The sequence below is a fragment of the Macaca thibetana genome, chromosome X, assembly GCF_024542745.1.
Source record: "Macaca thibetana thibetana isolate TM-01 chromosome X, ASM2454274v1, whole genome shotgun sequence".
NCBI lineage: Eukaryota > Metazoa > Chordata > Mammalia > Primates > Cercopithecidae > Macaca > Macaca thibetana.
In genome coordinates, this window is record NC_065598.1 from 30,426,320 (window position 1) to 30,444,525 (window position 18,206).

General features: G+C 38.1%; 1 protein-coding gene across 10 annotated transcripts in view; it reads left to right on the forward strand.

Annotated features, from left to right (window-relative positions):
- GK (glycerol kinase) overlaps positions 1-18,206 on the forward strand; it is a 79,495-nt gene that overhangs the window by 37,697 nt on the left and 23,592 nt on the right. For 6 of the 10 annotated variants that reach the window (XM_050775138.1, XM_050775130.1, XM_050775131.1 and 3 more), the window contains 9 exons: positions 657-733; positions 3,973-4,110; positions 5,801-5,910; positions 6,376-6,442; positions 7,786-7,803; positions 9,821-9,856; positions 10,251-10,318; positions 17,560-17,602; positions 18,057-18,137. In XM_050775138.1, coding sequence (XP_050631095.1) covers positions 657-733; positions 3,973-4,110; positions 5,801-5,910; positions 6,376-6,442; positions 7,786-7,803; positions 9,821-9,856; positions 10,251-10,318; positions 17,560-17,602; positions 18,057-18,137 — 638 coding nt within the window. The remainder of the gene's footprint in view (positions 1-656; positions 734-3,972; positions 4,111-5,800; positions 5,911-6,375; positions 6,443-7,785; positions 7,804-9,820; positions 9,857-10,250; positions 10,319-17,559; positions 17,603-18,056; positions 18,138-18,206) is intronic. The other 4 variants (XM_050775132.1, XM_050775136.1, XM_050775137.1 and 1 more) reach the window with 1 other exon arrangement.

The window sequence follows — 18,206 nt, forward strand, 5'->3', positions numbered from 1 at the left end:
AATAGCTACTTAGTAAAGATAATGTTGATCCATTAAAATGGAGATTTTTTTTTCTATAGTCCAGCAGAGAGAAAGAATGGTGCCTTTAAAAGTATTCTAACGATTCCGGGTCTAGCATACTTGGAAAGATTTCAATGTAAATAAGCATTTTATATATAACAGACGGAATCTTTTGTTTCCTCAATAATAGAATCAAGTTCTCTACTTTGTCTTTGTCACAAATTGCTCCCTAGTTTGTTAAGATGCACACTTTATATATGGTATGATGATCCTGGGTTTTGCATTTTGTGCTACCAACTAGCCTGCCTAGCTTTTAGATATTCTCTGGCCTCATGTGTGCTTAGAAAATCTATATTCCAAATATTTTTTGTAGTTTTGTTCTATAAAAATAATATAAAATAAGCACTCTAAGGTTTGTATTATTCTCCTAACTTGGTCTGTAATTTTGCATAAAAGCTTTAAATCCTCTCATAAATTTATTTTTATCTAACAATATGCCCATTCATTTCTAATTTTCTAATTTCTATCTCTTGAAAGCTATAGCATTTTAATTCCTTATAGAAACTAATCAATCTTTTATCCTTGATGGTGATTTCAGTAAGTTCTTATTTTTTAAATGAAGTTTTTCATGTATATTATTTTATTTTGGTCTATAGTGTGGCTTGATCTAAGAACCCAGTCTACCGTTGAGAGTCTTAGTAAAAGAATTCCAGGAAATAATAACTTTGTCAAGGTAAGAATTTCTTCAAAAGTATACTACAAGAATATTTCTTTTTTAAAAAAAAGGTTGCAGATTTCACTAGAAAGAAGCATCTTATGGTACAATAGTTATTTGATACAATTTATAGAATCTTTTTCCCGGATAATTGAGGCCAACTCAAGTCTTTACCTTCCTGTCTTTCTTGCTCTGTGGTGGATTGGAACAATAATACCACAAAATTGACAGGCTGGAGGAGATTATAATGTGTCCCAGTGGCTTAAGTCATAACTTCCCTAGGGGTGCTTTCTTTTTTTTTTTTTTTGAGACAGAGTTTCACTCTTGTTGCCCAGGCTGGAGTGTAATGGCACAATCTCGGCTCACCGCAACCTCCACCTCCTGGGTTCAAGCAATTCTCCTGCCTCAGCCTCCCGAGTAGCTGGGACTACAGGCACATGCCACCACGCCCAGCTAATTTTTTGTATTTTTAGTAGAGATGTGGTTTCACTGTGTTAGCCAGGATGGTCTCAATCTCCTGACCTCCTGATCTGCCTGCCTCGGCCTCCCAAAGTGCTGGGGGCGGTGTGCTTTCTATAATTGAACTATGCTTTCCAAATCTATCCCTGTTATTTTCTACTGCCCATCAAAGAATGTTCTGGCTGTTTTTGAGTTTTTAAGCATCTGGATTCAGGGAGAGAGAGAAAGTAGAAAATGCTCTAGCTCTTTATTGAACCCCTCTTCCACTTTCTTCATATGAAGAAGGCTAATAAAACTGCCTACTTTTCAGTCCTTATATAGATCCCTCTTCACATAAAGGAAGGGAGAGTTAATTTTTAAAATAGGCAAGGAATTTTTTTTAGCAAGGTCAAGGCCAAGTTCTTCTAGCATCTAAAAGGAAGTTCCCTTTTTCTGTTTTTGTTTTTTGTGTGTGTGTGGTTTTTTTTTTTTTTTTTTTGAGGCGGAGTCTTCACTCTGTCGCCCAGGCTGGAGTGCAGTGGCACCATCTCGGCTCACTGCAAGCTCCGCCTCCCGGGTTCGCGCCATTCTCCTGCCTCAGCCTCCGGAGTAGCTGGGACTACAGGCGCCCGCCACCGCGCCCGGCTAATTTTTTGTATTTTAGTAGAGACGGGGTTTCACCGTGTTAGCCAGGATGGTCTCGATCTACTGACCTCGTGATCCGCCCGCCTCGGCCTCCCAAAGTGCAGGGATTACAGGCGTGAGCCACCGCGCCCGGCCGTTTTTTGTGTTTTTGTTGTTGTTGTTTATCCCCTTTTTATTTGTCAGTTGGATGCTTGTGTCATTTTCTTCTAAAACTACTGTTGAAATCCCATTAATTGCAGTAATCTGACCATTCCGTCCCCCCACAATAACTTCAGACTTGTCCTGAATAAATCATTTTCTATTCCGTTCCCTTCATCACCCTGCCCAACCCTCATCCTCACCTCCAGCTGCACTCTGCTTCAAGGGATGCATGTTTTTCTCTCCAATGTCATTTTAGGCAACTTTTACACTTTCTACCCCCATCATGAAAATAAGATATTATGTATTACCTTGCCATTGACTTTGTGAGATCTTCCCAGGTCGTCTTTTGGGATGACCCTTGGTCCTTCAAATTAAATAATATTTCCATAAATTATCTCCTTCCTTTTTTTTTTTTTTTTTTTTTTGAGATAGAGTCTTACTCTGTCATCCAGGCTGGAGTGTAGTGGCACAATCTCTGCTCACTGCAACCTCCACCTCCCGGGTTCAAATGATTCTCCTGCCTCAGCCTCCACCGTAGCTGAGATTACAGGCATGCACCACCAAGCCCAGCTAATTTTTTTTCTATTTTTTAGTGGAGACGCGGTTTCACCGTCTTGGCCAGGCTGGCCTCGAACTCCTGAGCTCAGGTGATCCGCCCGCCTCAGCCTCCCAAAGTGCTGGGATTACAAATGTGAGCCACTGTGCCTGGTCTCTTTTCATTATTTTTGTACATTGATTATTATTATTATTTTTTAAGAAAGCTAGAAAACCTTGAGTTAAGATTTTTAATTTACAGGTTGCATTAGAGTATTACATATTTTGGTTTGAGTTTTCTTACAAAACCATACTTGTATGAGATAGGAGGGAAAAAGTTATCACTCTCTGTAGTTAGGTGACAAATGAGAATAGGGATGGGGAGGGGAACATAGTTGCATTATTTTTGTGTGTGTATTTTCTTAACTAGTTAACTTTAATCAGCCTTTATATATGCATTTAGTGTTTAATATACTAACCACAAATGAGTTGGGTTTGACCCGTTCTCAAGGAAGATTGGTAAGCACATGTGTGTTTCATTTTTACCCATTAACCTTTCTTCAGTTCATGTTCCCTCTGTTTAATATATTTGCTAAATTTAGGCAACTGCTGTTTTATATAGAGTAATTCTGTGTTGTTTTATTTATTTTTTATTTATTTTTTTTGAGACAGAATCTCGCTCTGTCATCCAGGCTCGAGTGCAGTGGCGTGATCTTGGCTCACTGCAATCTCTGCCTCCCAGGTTCAATCGATTCTCTTGTCTCACCTTCCCAAGTAGCTGAGATTACAGGTGTGCACTACCATGCCCAGCTAAATTTTTATATTTTTAGTAGAGACGGGGTTTCACCATGTTGGCCAGGTTGGTTTTGAACTCCTGACCTCAAGTGATCCACCCGCCTCAGCCTCCCAAAGTGTTGGGATTACAGGCATGAATCACCACACCTGGCCCTGTGTTGCTTTGATTTGGCATGTCTTTGAGTTCTACTTTAGTGTCTACTAATTTCATGTTATGTTATTTGAACATGTGTGTGTATATATGTAAAATATGTTATTAAGTCTTATTGTTTTAAAAGTTTTCTGGTTATGATCATTAGTTTATGATTTGGTATACTCTCTGATTTTTAATAGTTTAAATACCATTTTTATGGAATATAAAATAAACAGCATAGTTTTGAACTAGGTTATACATACAATACTAATTTATTGCAAAAATCAACATCTGCATTGTCACTATCTAATTACAGGATGTTGTGTCATTTAATTTTTTCTTTACCTTGCTACGTGGATGCCCTTTGAACTGTAAACATGTCACCCTAATCTTTGTTCATGAACATGCTTTCCTGTGCCATGAGACAGGAAAAGTATTTTTATTCATAATACTATGGGATTGCCTTCAGGGTCTTTGAATATTTTGTGATTTGTTGAGTTCTTTGGTTTGGTGGTTTTGTTTTAAACTGTTACACATTTCATTTGCTAACTGAACTTCACAACTGTTTTAGTCCAAGACAGGCCTTCCACTTAGCACTTACTTCAGTGCAGTGAAACTTCGTTGGCTCCTTGACAATGTGAGAAAAGTTCAAAAGGCCGTTGAAGAAAAACGAGCTCTTTTTGGGACTATTGATTCATGGCTTATTTGGGTATGTTTAAATATAATGGATATATGGAGAATTTTTTCAGAAATTTTTCTAGACTGCCTTGCCTATTGTTTTCTACTAGCAGGTCAGACTTTTTAATTAGCAGCATTATGAAGAAAAACCACTCAAGAAGCAGCAGGAGAACATTTCAGCTTCTATTCGAGAAGGATTTTTGCCTACTTCCTCTTTATTTTTTCTTGTTTTATTTCAGTGAAAACGAAGGATAATTACCAAAACTGTATCTCATATCTATTATCTTTAGGATGAATAATTTAGGTACCCTTTCTCTATTGTTTGTTATATACTCCTTTCCCACTAGCCATGTCTTAGACAAAATAACTCTTTAGCAGGATAAAATACTTAGAGTACTTTTATGTTTTGCTTTCAACATTACACAACTGTCTCTTGTATAATCAAGCCATAATATGAAACTAAATCATAGTGGACATTTCTATTCAGAATCTCTTTGCCTAAGCTGAACACGCAGCAATCATCAACCTATGGCCAATCTTGTTTCTACTATACTCACATATTCTTTCTCCCCACAGATAATTTTAAAACAAATGCCAGACATTTCATTTTATTTGTAAATATTTCAGTATGTAATGATCTTTTTCAACATTCAAGGAACGTCAAGGAAGTATTGTCCCCACTCTCACTTGCCAGATCCACAGAGCAGGTCTTTCAGAACCCGTATCAGGAAGAGGCACATTCTTCACCTCTCCATGTGCTTGGCCAGGGCAGAATGTGCTTTGTGTTCATGGCCAGCCATTTTCACGTGTGTCAGTCACAGTCGAATGAGTACCTTTGACAATTGCATCGACCAGAGTAAGGCAAGATGTGGAAACCGTGAGCTGCAGGAGACTCAAGGGAGCACATTTTGGCTATAACCCACTGGATGCTGTTTATCGACCTTTGTTCCTTTCCGACCTCTTATTGCTTCCATGTAAAGGAAGGCAGCAGTGCCTCCAGTTCAGGCATGTGGGTATACCTGAGAAAGAAAGTTTAAAACTCTCCTTTTAAGATATATGCTTAGGTGAGTGTAGGCAGCATAATGCGAATTGTTTAAACAACAACAGCAGAAACAACAACACAAAAACAGAGATAACAACAACACAGAATTCTCTAATAATCCTTACGAGGCAAATATTTCAATTTATTTCATCTTGCCAAATTTAATAAGACTCTGAGTTTTCTAAACATAATAGGATGAAAACAAAACTGATTTTTTATTTATCCATCAAGTAACTGGAATTGTGCTGATAAGCTGGCCACTAGCCACATTTGGCTATTGAGCACTTGAAACATGATCAAATTGAGGTTTGCTGTAAGCATGGAATATACACCAGATTTCAGAGACTTAGTACAGAAAAAAGAAGGTAAAATGTCTCAATATTTTCACTGATTATATGTTGAAATGATATTTTGGATATATTGGGTTAAATAAAATACACAGTATTAAGATTAATTCTACCTGTTTCTTGTATACTTTCAACATAGCTACTAGAAAATCTAAAATTACATATGTGGCTCACATTTTATTTCTATTGGACACTGCTGTAAACTAGAAAACTAGATAAATGTAATGTTCCATTGTTTTGCTTTATATGCTCTGCTGATTATGACCCTTAACAATATGTAAATTAAATTGCAAATAAGTACAAATTTAACCTGTCTTTTTTATTCTGTCTAGAGTTTGACAGGAGGAGTCAATGGAGGTGTCCACTGTACAGATGTAACAAATGCAAGTAGGACTATGCTTTTCAACATTCATTCTTTGGAATGGGATAAACAGCTCTGCGAGTGAGTTCTGCTTTGTTCTACATATAGTTTTCCCAATACACTACCTATTTATAACCGAAATCTTACTATTTTCAGATGTCAGTGGAGCACCAAAATTTAACTGTTGATATTTCAACTACAATATGCAAATCTATGTTGTGTGTTTTATAAAGAGAGACTATTATTGCATATATAATAAACAGGCCAAATTAATTATTCTTCATGGAAGATTAGGTTCCTTTATAAAAGTACTTTGGTTTCTGTGTGCTTTCTAATTTTTATTGATTGACTTGCATAAAGTTAGAATGTTAAATATCTAAGAATACAACTATGTTCTGTTGGCTTATGTATTTATTACTATCTAACTCCATGCTCAAAAACATCCATTTCTAATTGTTATTTACACTTTTTGCATTTAAATACATATATATGTTTCTATATGTCTATTTAAAGCAGTGTTAAATACCCAATCTTATTGTTTTTCAGATTTTTTGGAATTCCAATGGAAATTCTTCCAAATGTCCGGAGTTCTTCTGAGATCTATGGCCTAATGGTAAAAAAACAAAACAAAACAAAAAAAACAAAACAACAACAACAACAAAAAAGTAAAAACCTAATAATTAAAGTTTTTTTTATTAGAAAACACCTTTACTATTCGAAATTTAAAGGTCAACTGTGTTATATTTTGTAACTTAAAAACTTTAAAGCCCTTCTTATCAATGGATTTGCATTTATAAACTTTAATTGGTTTTTCTTTGAGTATTATTATTTTAAAAGAATTAATGGGATACTCTAACTTTAGATGTTGGCATGAGCCAATTTATTCTTTGAATCCAAATAACTGTTTAGTACTTGTGGTGTCTGCTTTTAATTTAGCGGAGAGATTCTGCATATTTAGTAGTGTTCTTTTTCCCGTTGTATCTTTTTTTATGGCCAAACTATGTTATATATTAGATTCTTTATCTGCCTGAGCAAAATTTAGCAAAGAAACTGAAAGCAAAGAGTCTGTTTCTTTTTTTTTTTTTTTTTTTGAGACGGAGTCTCGCTGTGTCTCCCAGGCTGGAGTGCAGTGGCGTGATCTCGGCTCACTGCAAGCTCCGCCTCCCGGGTTCACGCCATTCTCCGGCCTCAGCCTCCCAAGTAGCTGAGACTACAGGCGCCCGCCACCATGCCCGGCTAGTTTTTTGTATTTTTAGTAGAGATGGGGTTTCACCATGTTAGCCAGGATAGTCTCGATCTCCTGACCTCGTGATCCACCCGCCTCGGCCTCCCAAAGTGCTGGGATTACAGGCTTGAGCCACCGAAGAGTCTGTTTCTGATTTGGGATTGCTAATTAAACTAGTTTCTGTAATGGACATTTTTACTTTTGTTTTAATTGAAATCCAGTAAAGACATAGCTTCAGCAAAAAGTGTGCATTAAGAGTCTGTGGTTAAACATCAGGAATGAAAACCTCTAGGAGGATTTGCACTGGTGTTTGAGCACAAAAATCTGGAATTTATGATAATACTCAAGAGTAAGTCCGATAAATTACAAAAAGTATTGCTTAGACATTTCGTGAAAGATAAGAGAAACTTCACTTACAAAGTTAATATAGATGAGCACTAAGTGCTCTGGATAAAGCTTGAGCAAGAATTTTTAACTGTTTCATTTACAATAAAGCTTTTTAAGGCAACATAGAATTTCTTAAGGGAGCCATAGTCATTGCTTATCTACAGTAAAAGTGCTTTGATCATTTCATAGCTGTCTGCAAACTGACTTGGGTCAAGGAAAAAGAAACGATGCTTGAGAAATAGTTTCAGAGGATGGTTAGAAAAAAAACGTTGAACTGGCCTAGTTTTCTCTTGCATTTAAAATATTATGCTTCTATCCTTCTTTTTCCCCCTTGCTGACTGTAGAAAATCTCTCATAGCCTGGTGAGTAGGTTGCCCACCAATTATGTACCCATTCATTTGGAAAAGATACAGTGCACTTCCATTTATTTTTACACAAGCAGAAGTCCATTTACTAAACATATATATCTAGAACTTCCGTGACCTTCCAAATTATTATAAGCTCTAGTCACATTTTAATTTTAAAAAACCTTAATCCTGTTTGTTTTTAAAGAGTAATGTTCTAAAATAAAAGACTAAGGTAGTTTCCTGGAATGAGAGATTCTGATATTCTCATAAAGTACAACTGTGATGTACTTTGGGCTCTACCATAATAGGGCAATTAGATAGATATAGTTTGAAACGTCTATTTTAAATGGCATATTGACCACCTTTCCAGACCAGTTAGTTGGAAATGCACTGTTACTTTTTCTGCATGCTTCATCAAGGATGCTCCAGGAGGAGCATCAGAGGTCCCTTCCTATGAAGAAAAAAGAGCACTTTACATGCCTGAACACACATAGTAGATCCTGTTGATAGTTTGTTAATTTTGAAAGTATAAGCAAAGACTTCTTATAATATTTAAATATATCAGGATATATAGCTTCTAGGTTTCCTATAGATTCACTTTAAGCCTTTTATGAAATTTACCCTTTACTTAATATCCAGGTTCAGATTTTCAAAGAATATATACAGTAAATAAAAATAGCAGGTTTTGAATTAACTGGAAAACATGAAAGAAATAAAATAATACCAGCTATCTAGAGGACGTTTTCTGTTTTGTAAAGGGTTTCTACGTATATCCTATTATTTCTTCCTTATCGTAGCTATGTGAGGTGGATTCTATTCTTGCCCTCACTTTAATAGATGGGATATCTAAAGCTCTCAGAGCCTGGGAGATTTGCTTATACGTGGCAGACCAAGGAGTCAGGTCCAAAGCTTTAGTTTGGTGCTCATCCTAGTACATCACTCCTACTTCAGGGATTTTATATATATATATATATATTATTTTTTTTTTTTTTTTTTGAGACGGAGGCTCACTCTATCACCCAGACTGGAGTGCAATGGCACAATCTTGGCTCACTGCAACCTCTGCCTCCTGGGTTCAAGTGATTCTCCCACCTCAGCCTCTTGAGTAGCTGGGATTACAGGCACCTGCCATTATGCATGGCTAATTTTGGTATTTTTGTGGAGATGGGGTTTTACCATGTTGGCCAGGCTGGTCTTGAACTCCTGACCTGAGGTGATCCTCCCACCTCGGCCTCCCAAAGTGTTGGGATTACAGGCATGAGACACAGTGCCCGGCCAGGGATTCTATTTCTTAGTTCTCCTAATTCCTTAATATCATTAAATATTGCCTTAAGTTAGTATGTCTTTTTTAAAAATTAAGGTTGTAAAGTCTACAGTCAGTCACTTAAATCTCATTTTTCTTCCTAGAATGCTGGCCATCATGATCAAAATAAAAACCAGTATTTGTGACATAAATTAACTGTTGCTTATCTAAATTTGAAGAAAGATGTTTGCTATGAACAAATAATATCCAATACCTGAACACTCTTGTGTTTAGAGCAGCTTGAGTAGAAAGAAAAGTTGCTAAAATATGGCCTTGCAAAATAAATATGTTTCATACTGGTTTGATGGCTATTGCAAGAATATATTAGTCATTTCATTTCTTAATAATGGCAATAATAGCAAAGCACTAATGAACTTGAGCAACCACGTAGCCCAATCTCCATTTTGTAGAGAAATAATGTGATGTATTGAGAGGTTTCAGCAGCCTGCTAGTGGATTAATACTAACTAACTAACCAAGAGTAGAGCCCTCATTTACTGGCTCCCCGTCTAATGTTTTATGTTCATTCTCCAGTGCCACATCTCTTCCTGTCATTCTAGGAATACTTGTAGTATCTGTCTCTGTATCATTCATTTAGTTGAAATGCTTTCTTTGTCTTGTCTGCCCACATCCTCTGGCACATTGCTACTTGTGTTCACTCTTGTTGCAGTTATGTTAGTAGAGCCAAAATTTTGTGACTATTCATAATCCTTTTTTTAAATTTTATTAGAAAGCTGGGGCCTTGGAAGGTGTGCCAATATCTGGGGTAAGTTTCATCACCAAGTATCTTCCCATCCCCACCCTTTTCCATGTCAAGGCTTTCCTCCTCTTAGTTCATCAGTCTGCCCCTTTTTAAACTAGGGAAAACAAGTGAAAGTCACAAAATTGGCTAATTCTTGTTCTTATGTGACATACTGTAGGCCATTGAGAATCTTTTGAATAAATTAATTTTAACTCTCCCTTCCCATACCTATTCTCTTATATATTAACAAATGGTATTACCAAATGGGGAAAATGGCCAAATGGAGAAAATTCAAAGTAATGTAGACAGTTCATTCTTTGATAAATAAAAAATGAAAAATAAATCCTATGGCTCTTCTAAAAAGGAAATTAATACTATTGTATTAGTCAGTGTTCTTTATTGTCATTTGTACTTTCAGTGTTTAGGGGACCAGTCTGCTGCATTGGTGGGACAAATGTGCTTCCAGATTGGACAAGCCAAAAATACGTGAGTTTAAGAAACAGACTTAAAAACCAGTACTGTTTTGTTTTTTCTACTTGGTGCTTTGAATAAGGAATATGGATCTTATAAAGACCTTAATTTGTAGGCCGGGCACAGTGGCTCACGCCTGTAATCCCAGCACTTTGGGTAGCCAAGGCAGGTGGATCACCTGATGTCGGGAGTTCAAGACCAGCCTGACCAACATGGAGAAACCCCGTCTCTACTAAAAGTACAAAATTAGCCGGGCGTGGTGGCACGTGCCTGTAATCCCAGCTACTCAGGAGGCTGAGGCAGGAGAATCGCTTGAACTCGGGAGGTGGAGGTTGCAGTGAGCCGAGATCGCGCTATCGTACTTCAGCCTGGGCAACAAGAGCGAAACTCCGTCTCAAGAAAATAAAAATAAAAATAAATAAATAAATAAATAATATTACCTTCAAATAAGTATAGTGATTGGTGGAACAGAAAGAAAGTGCCAGCTTCAGACTCAGAAGGCGTGGCCCAAAGTGCTGGGATTACAGGTATGAGCCACCGCTCCTGGCCAACGTAATCTTTTAAATATTAAAAAAGCTACCTGCCAAGTATATGTATTCATGAACAAAAATGAATATGCCTCAAAAGCTGAAATGATAGTGACAATTATAACACAAGCTCAGCCAATGGCTATTGTGTTACCTATAATGTTTCATGTGCTTTAAACACATGATATCATTTAATCCACATATAGATCCTATTATTCCCATTTTATACATCAGGAAACTGATAATTAAAGAAAATAATTTATGCAACAGCATACAACCAGTAAGTGGGAGATGTAATATTTGCACCCAGATCCATCTCATTCCTTAGCCAGGGTTCTTAACCTGTGTACTATACTACCTCCTGTATGGAAAAGATTTCTATACGACTGGCAAGAGGCTACATTTAATTGTTCTCTTCTTGAGGATTTCCTAATTATCTCATCGATTTTAACTTCAGTGGTTAAGTTCTTCCTTTGTGAATAATGGAATATGTAACATTTCTAGATTAAACGTTCTTGTAATCTAGCAGGGTCAGCGGTTCTCATGCAAGAGTGTGACATTATTTGTGTGAGAATTTTGTTGTTGTTGTTGTTGTTGAGATGGAGTCTGGCTCTGTCGCCCAGGCTGGAGTATAGTGGCGCGATCTCGGCTCACTGCAAGCTCCGCCTCCCGGGTTTACGCCATTCTCCTGCCTCAGCCTCCCGAGTAGCTGGGACTACAGGCGCCCACCACCACGTCTGGCTAGTTTTTTGTATTGTTTTTTTTTTTTTTTTTTTTGAGACGGAGTCTCACTCTGTCGCCCAGGCTGGAGTGCAGTGGCCGGATCTCAGCTCACTGCAAGCTCCGCTTCCCGGGTTCACGCCATTCTCCTGCCTCAGCCTCCCGAGTAGCTGGGACTACAGGCGCCCGCCGCCTCGCCCGGCTAGTTTTTTGTATTTTTTAGTAGAGACGGGGTTTCACCGGGTTAGCCAGGATGGTCTCAATCTCCTGACCTCGTGATCCACCCGTCTCGGCCTCCCAAAGTGCTGGGATTACAGGCTTGAGCCACCGCGCCCGGCCTGTATTTTTTTTAGTAGAGACGGGGTTTCACTGTGTTAGCCAGGATGGTCTCGATCTCCTGACCTCGTGATCCGCCCGTCTCAGCCTCCCAAAGTGCTGGGATTACAGGCTTGAGCCACCGCGCCCGGCCTGTGTGAGAAGTTTTTGAGGAGAAGGGATGTGGGAATTCTTTGCAGGTCATGGTAATCTGAGATTATATGACCAAGAGCATTTGAGTCAGCCTGAGTCTGGAAACATTCTTGGAATCTGGGTTCCAGGCAGCTGAATCAAGAGTCAAGAGAAATAAGGTAGAAAACTAGGTTATTTTTCTCTTTCTTTCCTCCTCTGCCAGGAACACTACTGCTAGTAAATCAAATGTTATCTATATTTTAGGTGCCTAGCATGGTACAATCAGCCCTCTGTATCTGCAGGTTCCATATCTGTGGATTAAAAATATTCAGGAAAAAAACCCATAAAAAATAACAATACAACAGAAAAATACAAATTTTAAAATACAGTATAACAACTATTTACACAGCATTTACATTGTGTTAGGTATTATAAATAATCTAGAAATGATTTAAAACATACAAGAGAAGGATGTCTGTAGGTTACATGCAAATAGACACAATTTTATCCACAGTACTTGAACATCCTTGGATTTTAGTATCTGTTGGGGCGGTAGGGGACCCTGGAACCAATCAATGCCGTCCGCCCCAGATACCAAGGGATGACTGTATGTAGCATATGGTAGGTACCCAATACAGTAGCCTGCTTTTCCTCTTCTCTTTACTCCCCTCCCCGCTAGCATTATCAGCCAAGTCCTTAAGTGATGAATTTAAGTTAGGGAGGACTTGTTTGAGTACCTCTGCAGCTACTACAGATTGGAAGAGGGAAACAACAAATTATAAGATCTTTGATCTCATATTTATCTCCCTGAGGGAAAAGAACACAAATATGCAGTTAATCATGTATAAATCAGAACTTATGTGCCATGAGAAACTTTGAAGCAAAGCTGTTGGGTTTCAATGGGAGGAAATAAAAATTACAAAAGATTATCTTAGTAATGAGATGCTTTGAAAAATGAGCAGTATTGGAGGGTACAGGGAACATGGAACAAAGATACGTATGGGGAAATAGAAGACTTTGTTTAGAGAATATAGAGAACATTAGAGTAGGGAAGTGACAAAAAATATAAAGCTAGGATCATGTTGTGAAGCCTGATATTTCAGGCTAAGGAGCTTTTCTTGATAGGCAGTAGGAAACTTTTGAAGGCTTATGAGCTGGTGTTCAGAGATGACTGGAGTTGTCAGTAGCAGTCTTGGGTGAAAGTGAGGAAAGACTAGAGGCCAAGACGCCATGGAGGAAGCCACTATAGTGTCCTGGTAATGAGCACATGGGCTCAGAAGGATGGAGACAGAGGGAGGCCATGAGTGAATGTGCATGGCACTGTAGAGGAGAAAGGGAGGGGAAGTAGGTATGTCATCTAGGTACGTGGACCCTGTGGTTAGGCTTAGCCAAAGTGGAAAGGGTCTGAGTAGAAGAATTTCTGTTCAGAGCATGTTTGTGGTGCTGGCACACTGTATGTTGCACACATTTGGAAATGTGGAATAAGTTCTGTATAGAAATAGAAATTTTTGGCTAGGCGCAGTGGCTCATACCTGTAATTCCAGCACTTTGGGAGGCCAAGGCAGGTGGATCACTTGAGGTGAGGAGTTTGAGACCAGACTGGCCATCATGGCAGAACCCCGTCTCTACTAAAAATACAAAAATTAGCTGGGTGTGGTGGCAAGTGCTTGTAATCCCAGCTACTCAGAAGGCTGAGGCATAAGAATTGCTTGAACCTGGGAGGCAGAGGCTGCAGTGAGCTGAGATTGCATCACTGCATTCCAACCTGGGTGACAAAGTGAGACTGCCTCAAAAAAAAAAAGATGGAAAATTTGGAATTTCCCTATTTCCCTAGATAGAGGGGATTTTGAAGCAGTAGAAGTAGAAGAAATTACCAAGAAAAAATACACAAGTAGAGAAGATATTTACATAAGTAGAAGTAGCAGGCACCGGGATAGAGAAGTCAGAAAAACAATGCAGTTATTCATTTTTTGTTATATATATCTATATCTATCTTTGTTATATCTATATCTATCTTTGTTATATCTATCTTTGTTATATATATCTAGATATATATAGATATCTATCTATAGATATATATAGATATCTATATATAGATTATATATAGATTACAAATTATATATATATATATCTTATATATATATATAAGATAGGGTCTCACTCTGTCACCTAGGCTGGAGTGCAATAGTGAGATCTCAGTGTACTGCAGGCTTGACCTCCTGGGCTCAAGTAATCCTCTCCCCCTCAGCCTCCTGAGTAGCTGGTACTACAGGTGTATGCTACCACACTTAGCTAATTTTTAAATTTTTTGTAGAGATGGGGTCTTACTATATTGCCTAGGTTGTGTCAACTTCCTGGGCTCAAGCAATCCTCCTGCCTCAGCCTTCCAAACTATTGGGATTATAGGCATGAGCCACTGCACCTAGCCTGAAGTTATTCATTAGTGTGGAAATCCAGGGTGGAGATATTTATGAGGGAGGCATGGTCAGTAGCACAAAACATTATTAAGAGGTCATAGAGGCTGAGTACCAAGAATGGACCATTATACATAGAAATTAGGTCTTCATTTGGTGACTTTTTTTTTTTTTTTTGAGATGGAGTCTCGCTCTGTCACCAGGCTGGAGTGCAGTGGCGTGATCTCGGCTCACTGCAACTTCGGCCTCCCAGGTTCAAGTGATTCTCCTGCCTCAGCCTCCCAAGTAGCTAGGACTACAGGTGCACGCCACTACACCTAGCTAATTTTTGTATTTTTAATAGAGACGGGGTTTCACCATGTTGGCCAGGATGATCTTGATCTCTTGACCTTGTGATCTGCCCACCTTGGCCTCCCAAAGTGCTGGGATTACAGGTGTGAGCCACCATGCCTGGCCATTTGGTGACTTTCAAGAGTGAAGTTTTACTAGAATGCTCAAGATAGAAGCCTGATTACAAACGGTCAAAAGAGATGTAAGCAGGTAGGAAATCGAAGATATGTGCTTTGCAAAAATATAACCATCTAGGAATGGTGAGAGAAGGACATAGTTTGTGAGGTTAACAGGATTATGTAACATTTTGGGAATTTTGTTTGATTTTCTTTGTAAGTTATGGTAAGATCAGAGAATGTTTCTTTGGCGTCTGAGCAGAGAACAGATGAAAGTTGTAAAATAAATGGGGTATAAGTGATGGGCAAGACCAAGTAAGAGGTTAGAGAGACTGGGATTGAAAATTTAGTTAATTTCTCCCAACCTCAGCGGAGAGAAAATGACAGTCCACTCAGAATTCAATGAAAAGCCCATCTCTGTTTCAGAGTGGGGGAAGAAATTATGGATGATTCTAATTTTTCTTTCAGCTTAGCTGTATTTTCCAATTTTTCTAGAATGTTAAAAAAAATTGATTATTTGAACATTAAATTTTATTTTTCTGAAAGAGCACCTAAGATAGCTGTCTCATTTATCCAGGAGTGCTGATTGAGTGTGACAAAGTTTTTACCTCCCTCATAGCTTCCTCCAGGGTCAACCCCCTGCCCCTGTGTGCCATCTTTGTCACACCTCTTTGGGCTGCTCAGTCCTGATCTGATAGTCATGAAGGAGAGCAAGCAACCTTTACCTTTGCAGAAGCTGGAAAAGTGAGACATCTTTCTGGGATGTTTGAACAAAGTACAGTGTTCTGTGAGTACAATGTACAGTGAAGAAGGCGAGGTAGATCACGTAAATGCTGAAAGCTCCATATGTGCTTGATGACTGGGAAGAAAGAACAATAAAATTTAAGAGGAAAATACTTGCATGTGTACTGCTTTAAAAGCTGTGGCCTAAATATAGCAAGGAAGTCTCTTCATATTTGCTAATACTCATTAATTGCTTATTAAGTATACTCACTTAAGAATTCACTTTTATTAAGTGCCTTGAGTCTTCTCATCAATTTTGCACTAAGACACATATGCAACTGTTCAGTATAGTGTTTATATGGATGCTAAATTGGTACAGAGTTCTCCTTTAAAAAGCATGAAATAGATAATTAACCTCCATTTTTATGAGTATTTATCACAGTAGATTAACTTGAAATATATAGCTTTTTCAGTGTGTGGCAATAAAACAGTATAGTGATTTTGTGTTTTAGTTTGTAAATGTGTTACCTGTACCTAGTGTTATTTGACAAGTGTCTTTACAAAATTAGATATTAGTCCCATGCTCCTTGAATTTGTCACCTGCTCATGAAGCAGGCCAAGCATATATTTGGATGAGAGGATATAGACTATCCTAGGCTAATCCTTATTCAGAACAATGGTACCTGGAAAAATGTCAGAAAACAATTTCCCTTGGTTTTGTGTTTGTTGCACAATCAAAATGCAGCTGATGGGATCTTTTGAATTAGTGCTGACTGGTAGTAGCTTCTTCTGGGATCCTTCTGCCAGCTCCTGGACTGAGTGCTGTCCCATCTTTCAATTGCTGGAATGTCACCAACACAGTCAGAACCCTGGTGGTGCAGGGCATAGCAGCAAGGCCCACGGGGAGGGAATGCCCAGCTTGGGCAGAGCTAAGCAAGGGTGACTGTAGCAACCTTGTTACCCCAACTCAGCTTAACTGTTCCTCTGTGACTCTTATTGGTATCACTTTGGGCCACTTATCTGCCTGGCACAAGTCAAAACTACCTATTAATGTCCAAGGGCCAGACTTGCTGCAGAGTCCAAAGTTTATATTGATAAGGCTGCCACAAAATAAATTTAGTTCTTCTGTAACAGCCATGTTACATTCTGGCTCTGATTATCAAAGGTAGACCTTAAATTGCCTTCCCTTCCATGCCACTCTTGTCCTAGCTTTCCAACTACACCTTCCCACACTCTGTATCCAGCCTCCCTACGCTGCCTGAAGATAGTGGTGTTTCTCGGTTTATGACTGTATTAATGAGCTAAGCTGGCTGTCAGTTATGATGCTTCACTCCACATGGATTAGTAGTAACATACTATGACAGAACTTAGAATTTATTGTAATTCAATGGTATTTTATAAACACAGCCCTGGCCTAGGACTAACTAAACACTAAATACTGTATCTGCATTTTTCTATTAAGATTGCACTGGCCAGGCACAGTGGCTTACATCTGTAATCCCAGCACTTTGGGAGGCCGAGGGGGGTGGATCACGAGATCAGGAGATCAAGACCATCGTGACTAACACGGTGAAACCCTGTCTCTACTAAAAATAGAAAAAATTAGCTGGGCGTGGTGACACATGCCTGTAGTCTCAGCTGCTTGGGAGGCTGAGGCAGGAGAATCGCTTGAACTCGGGAGGCGGAGGTTGCAATGAGCCAAGATTGTGCAACTGCACTCCAGCCTGGGCAACAGAGCGAGACTCCATCTCAAAAAAAAAAAAAAAAGATTGCTCTAAGTACATTTTCTTCTAGGCTGATTTCTAAAACATTCCATGAAGATATATGATTTTTGTTAACTTTAGGAACTTTTATAAAACTATAATATAATGACTTTTTTGGACTAAATTATATGTCAGTTTTGATCATTTGTATTATTAATGTTTCATTATTTGCTTTCAATAAAATTGTCTTACTATTCATTCTCCCTTCAACTCTAGGTATGGAACAGGATGTTTCTTACTATGTAATACAGGCCATAAGGTTGGTTCTTTAAATTAAAAAATTGATAAAAGTCTTTAAGTTCATATAAATAATGCTTGAACATAATTTGCTATTAAATTACTTTTAGTCTTTAGCTTTTAGTTAATCTTTATCAGGGTTTAATTTAGAGCTCAATACAAAATTTGAATGGTTCTAATAAGAACCATTTTAGACTTTTTGAATTTTATATGTGTGTTTTTAATTGTGTTGGTGGGAAATCTAGACTGAGACCTCATCAAATTCTTAATGCAAATCTAATTTGAAACAAGGAATAAACTTTTTATACAGCTGAAATGTGTTCTTAATTCTGATCATTTTGACTATATTTATTTTTAAAAATTGGTTTATTGATTGCATTATTTTGTACCTATGTTATTATAACTTTAAAAAAATGTTCTCATGTTATCTTTTCATTTTCCACTACTGAAATCTTTTTTTTTTTTCTTTCCTACAGTGTGTATTTTCTGATCATGGCCTTCTCACCACAGTGGCTTACAAACTTGGCAGAGACAAACCAGTATATTATGCTTTGGAAGTAAGTTCTTTTTAATCAATATGGATAATATGACAAACATTCAAAGCTAATAAAAGTTACAGTGTTTTC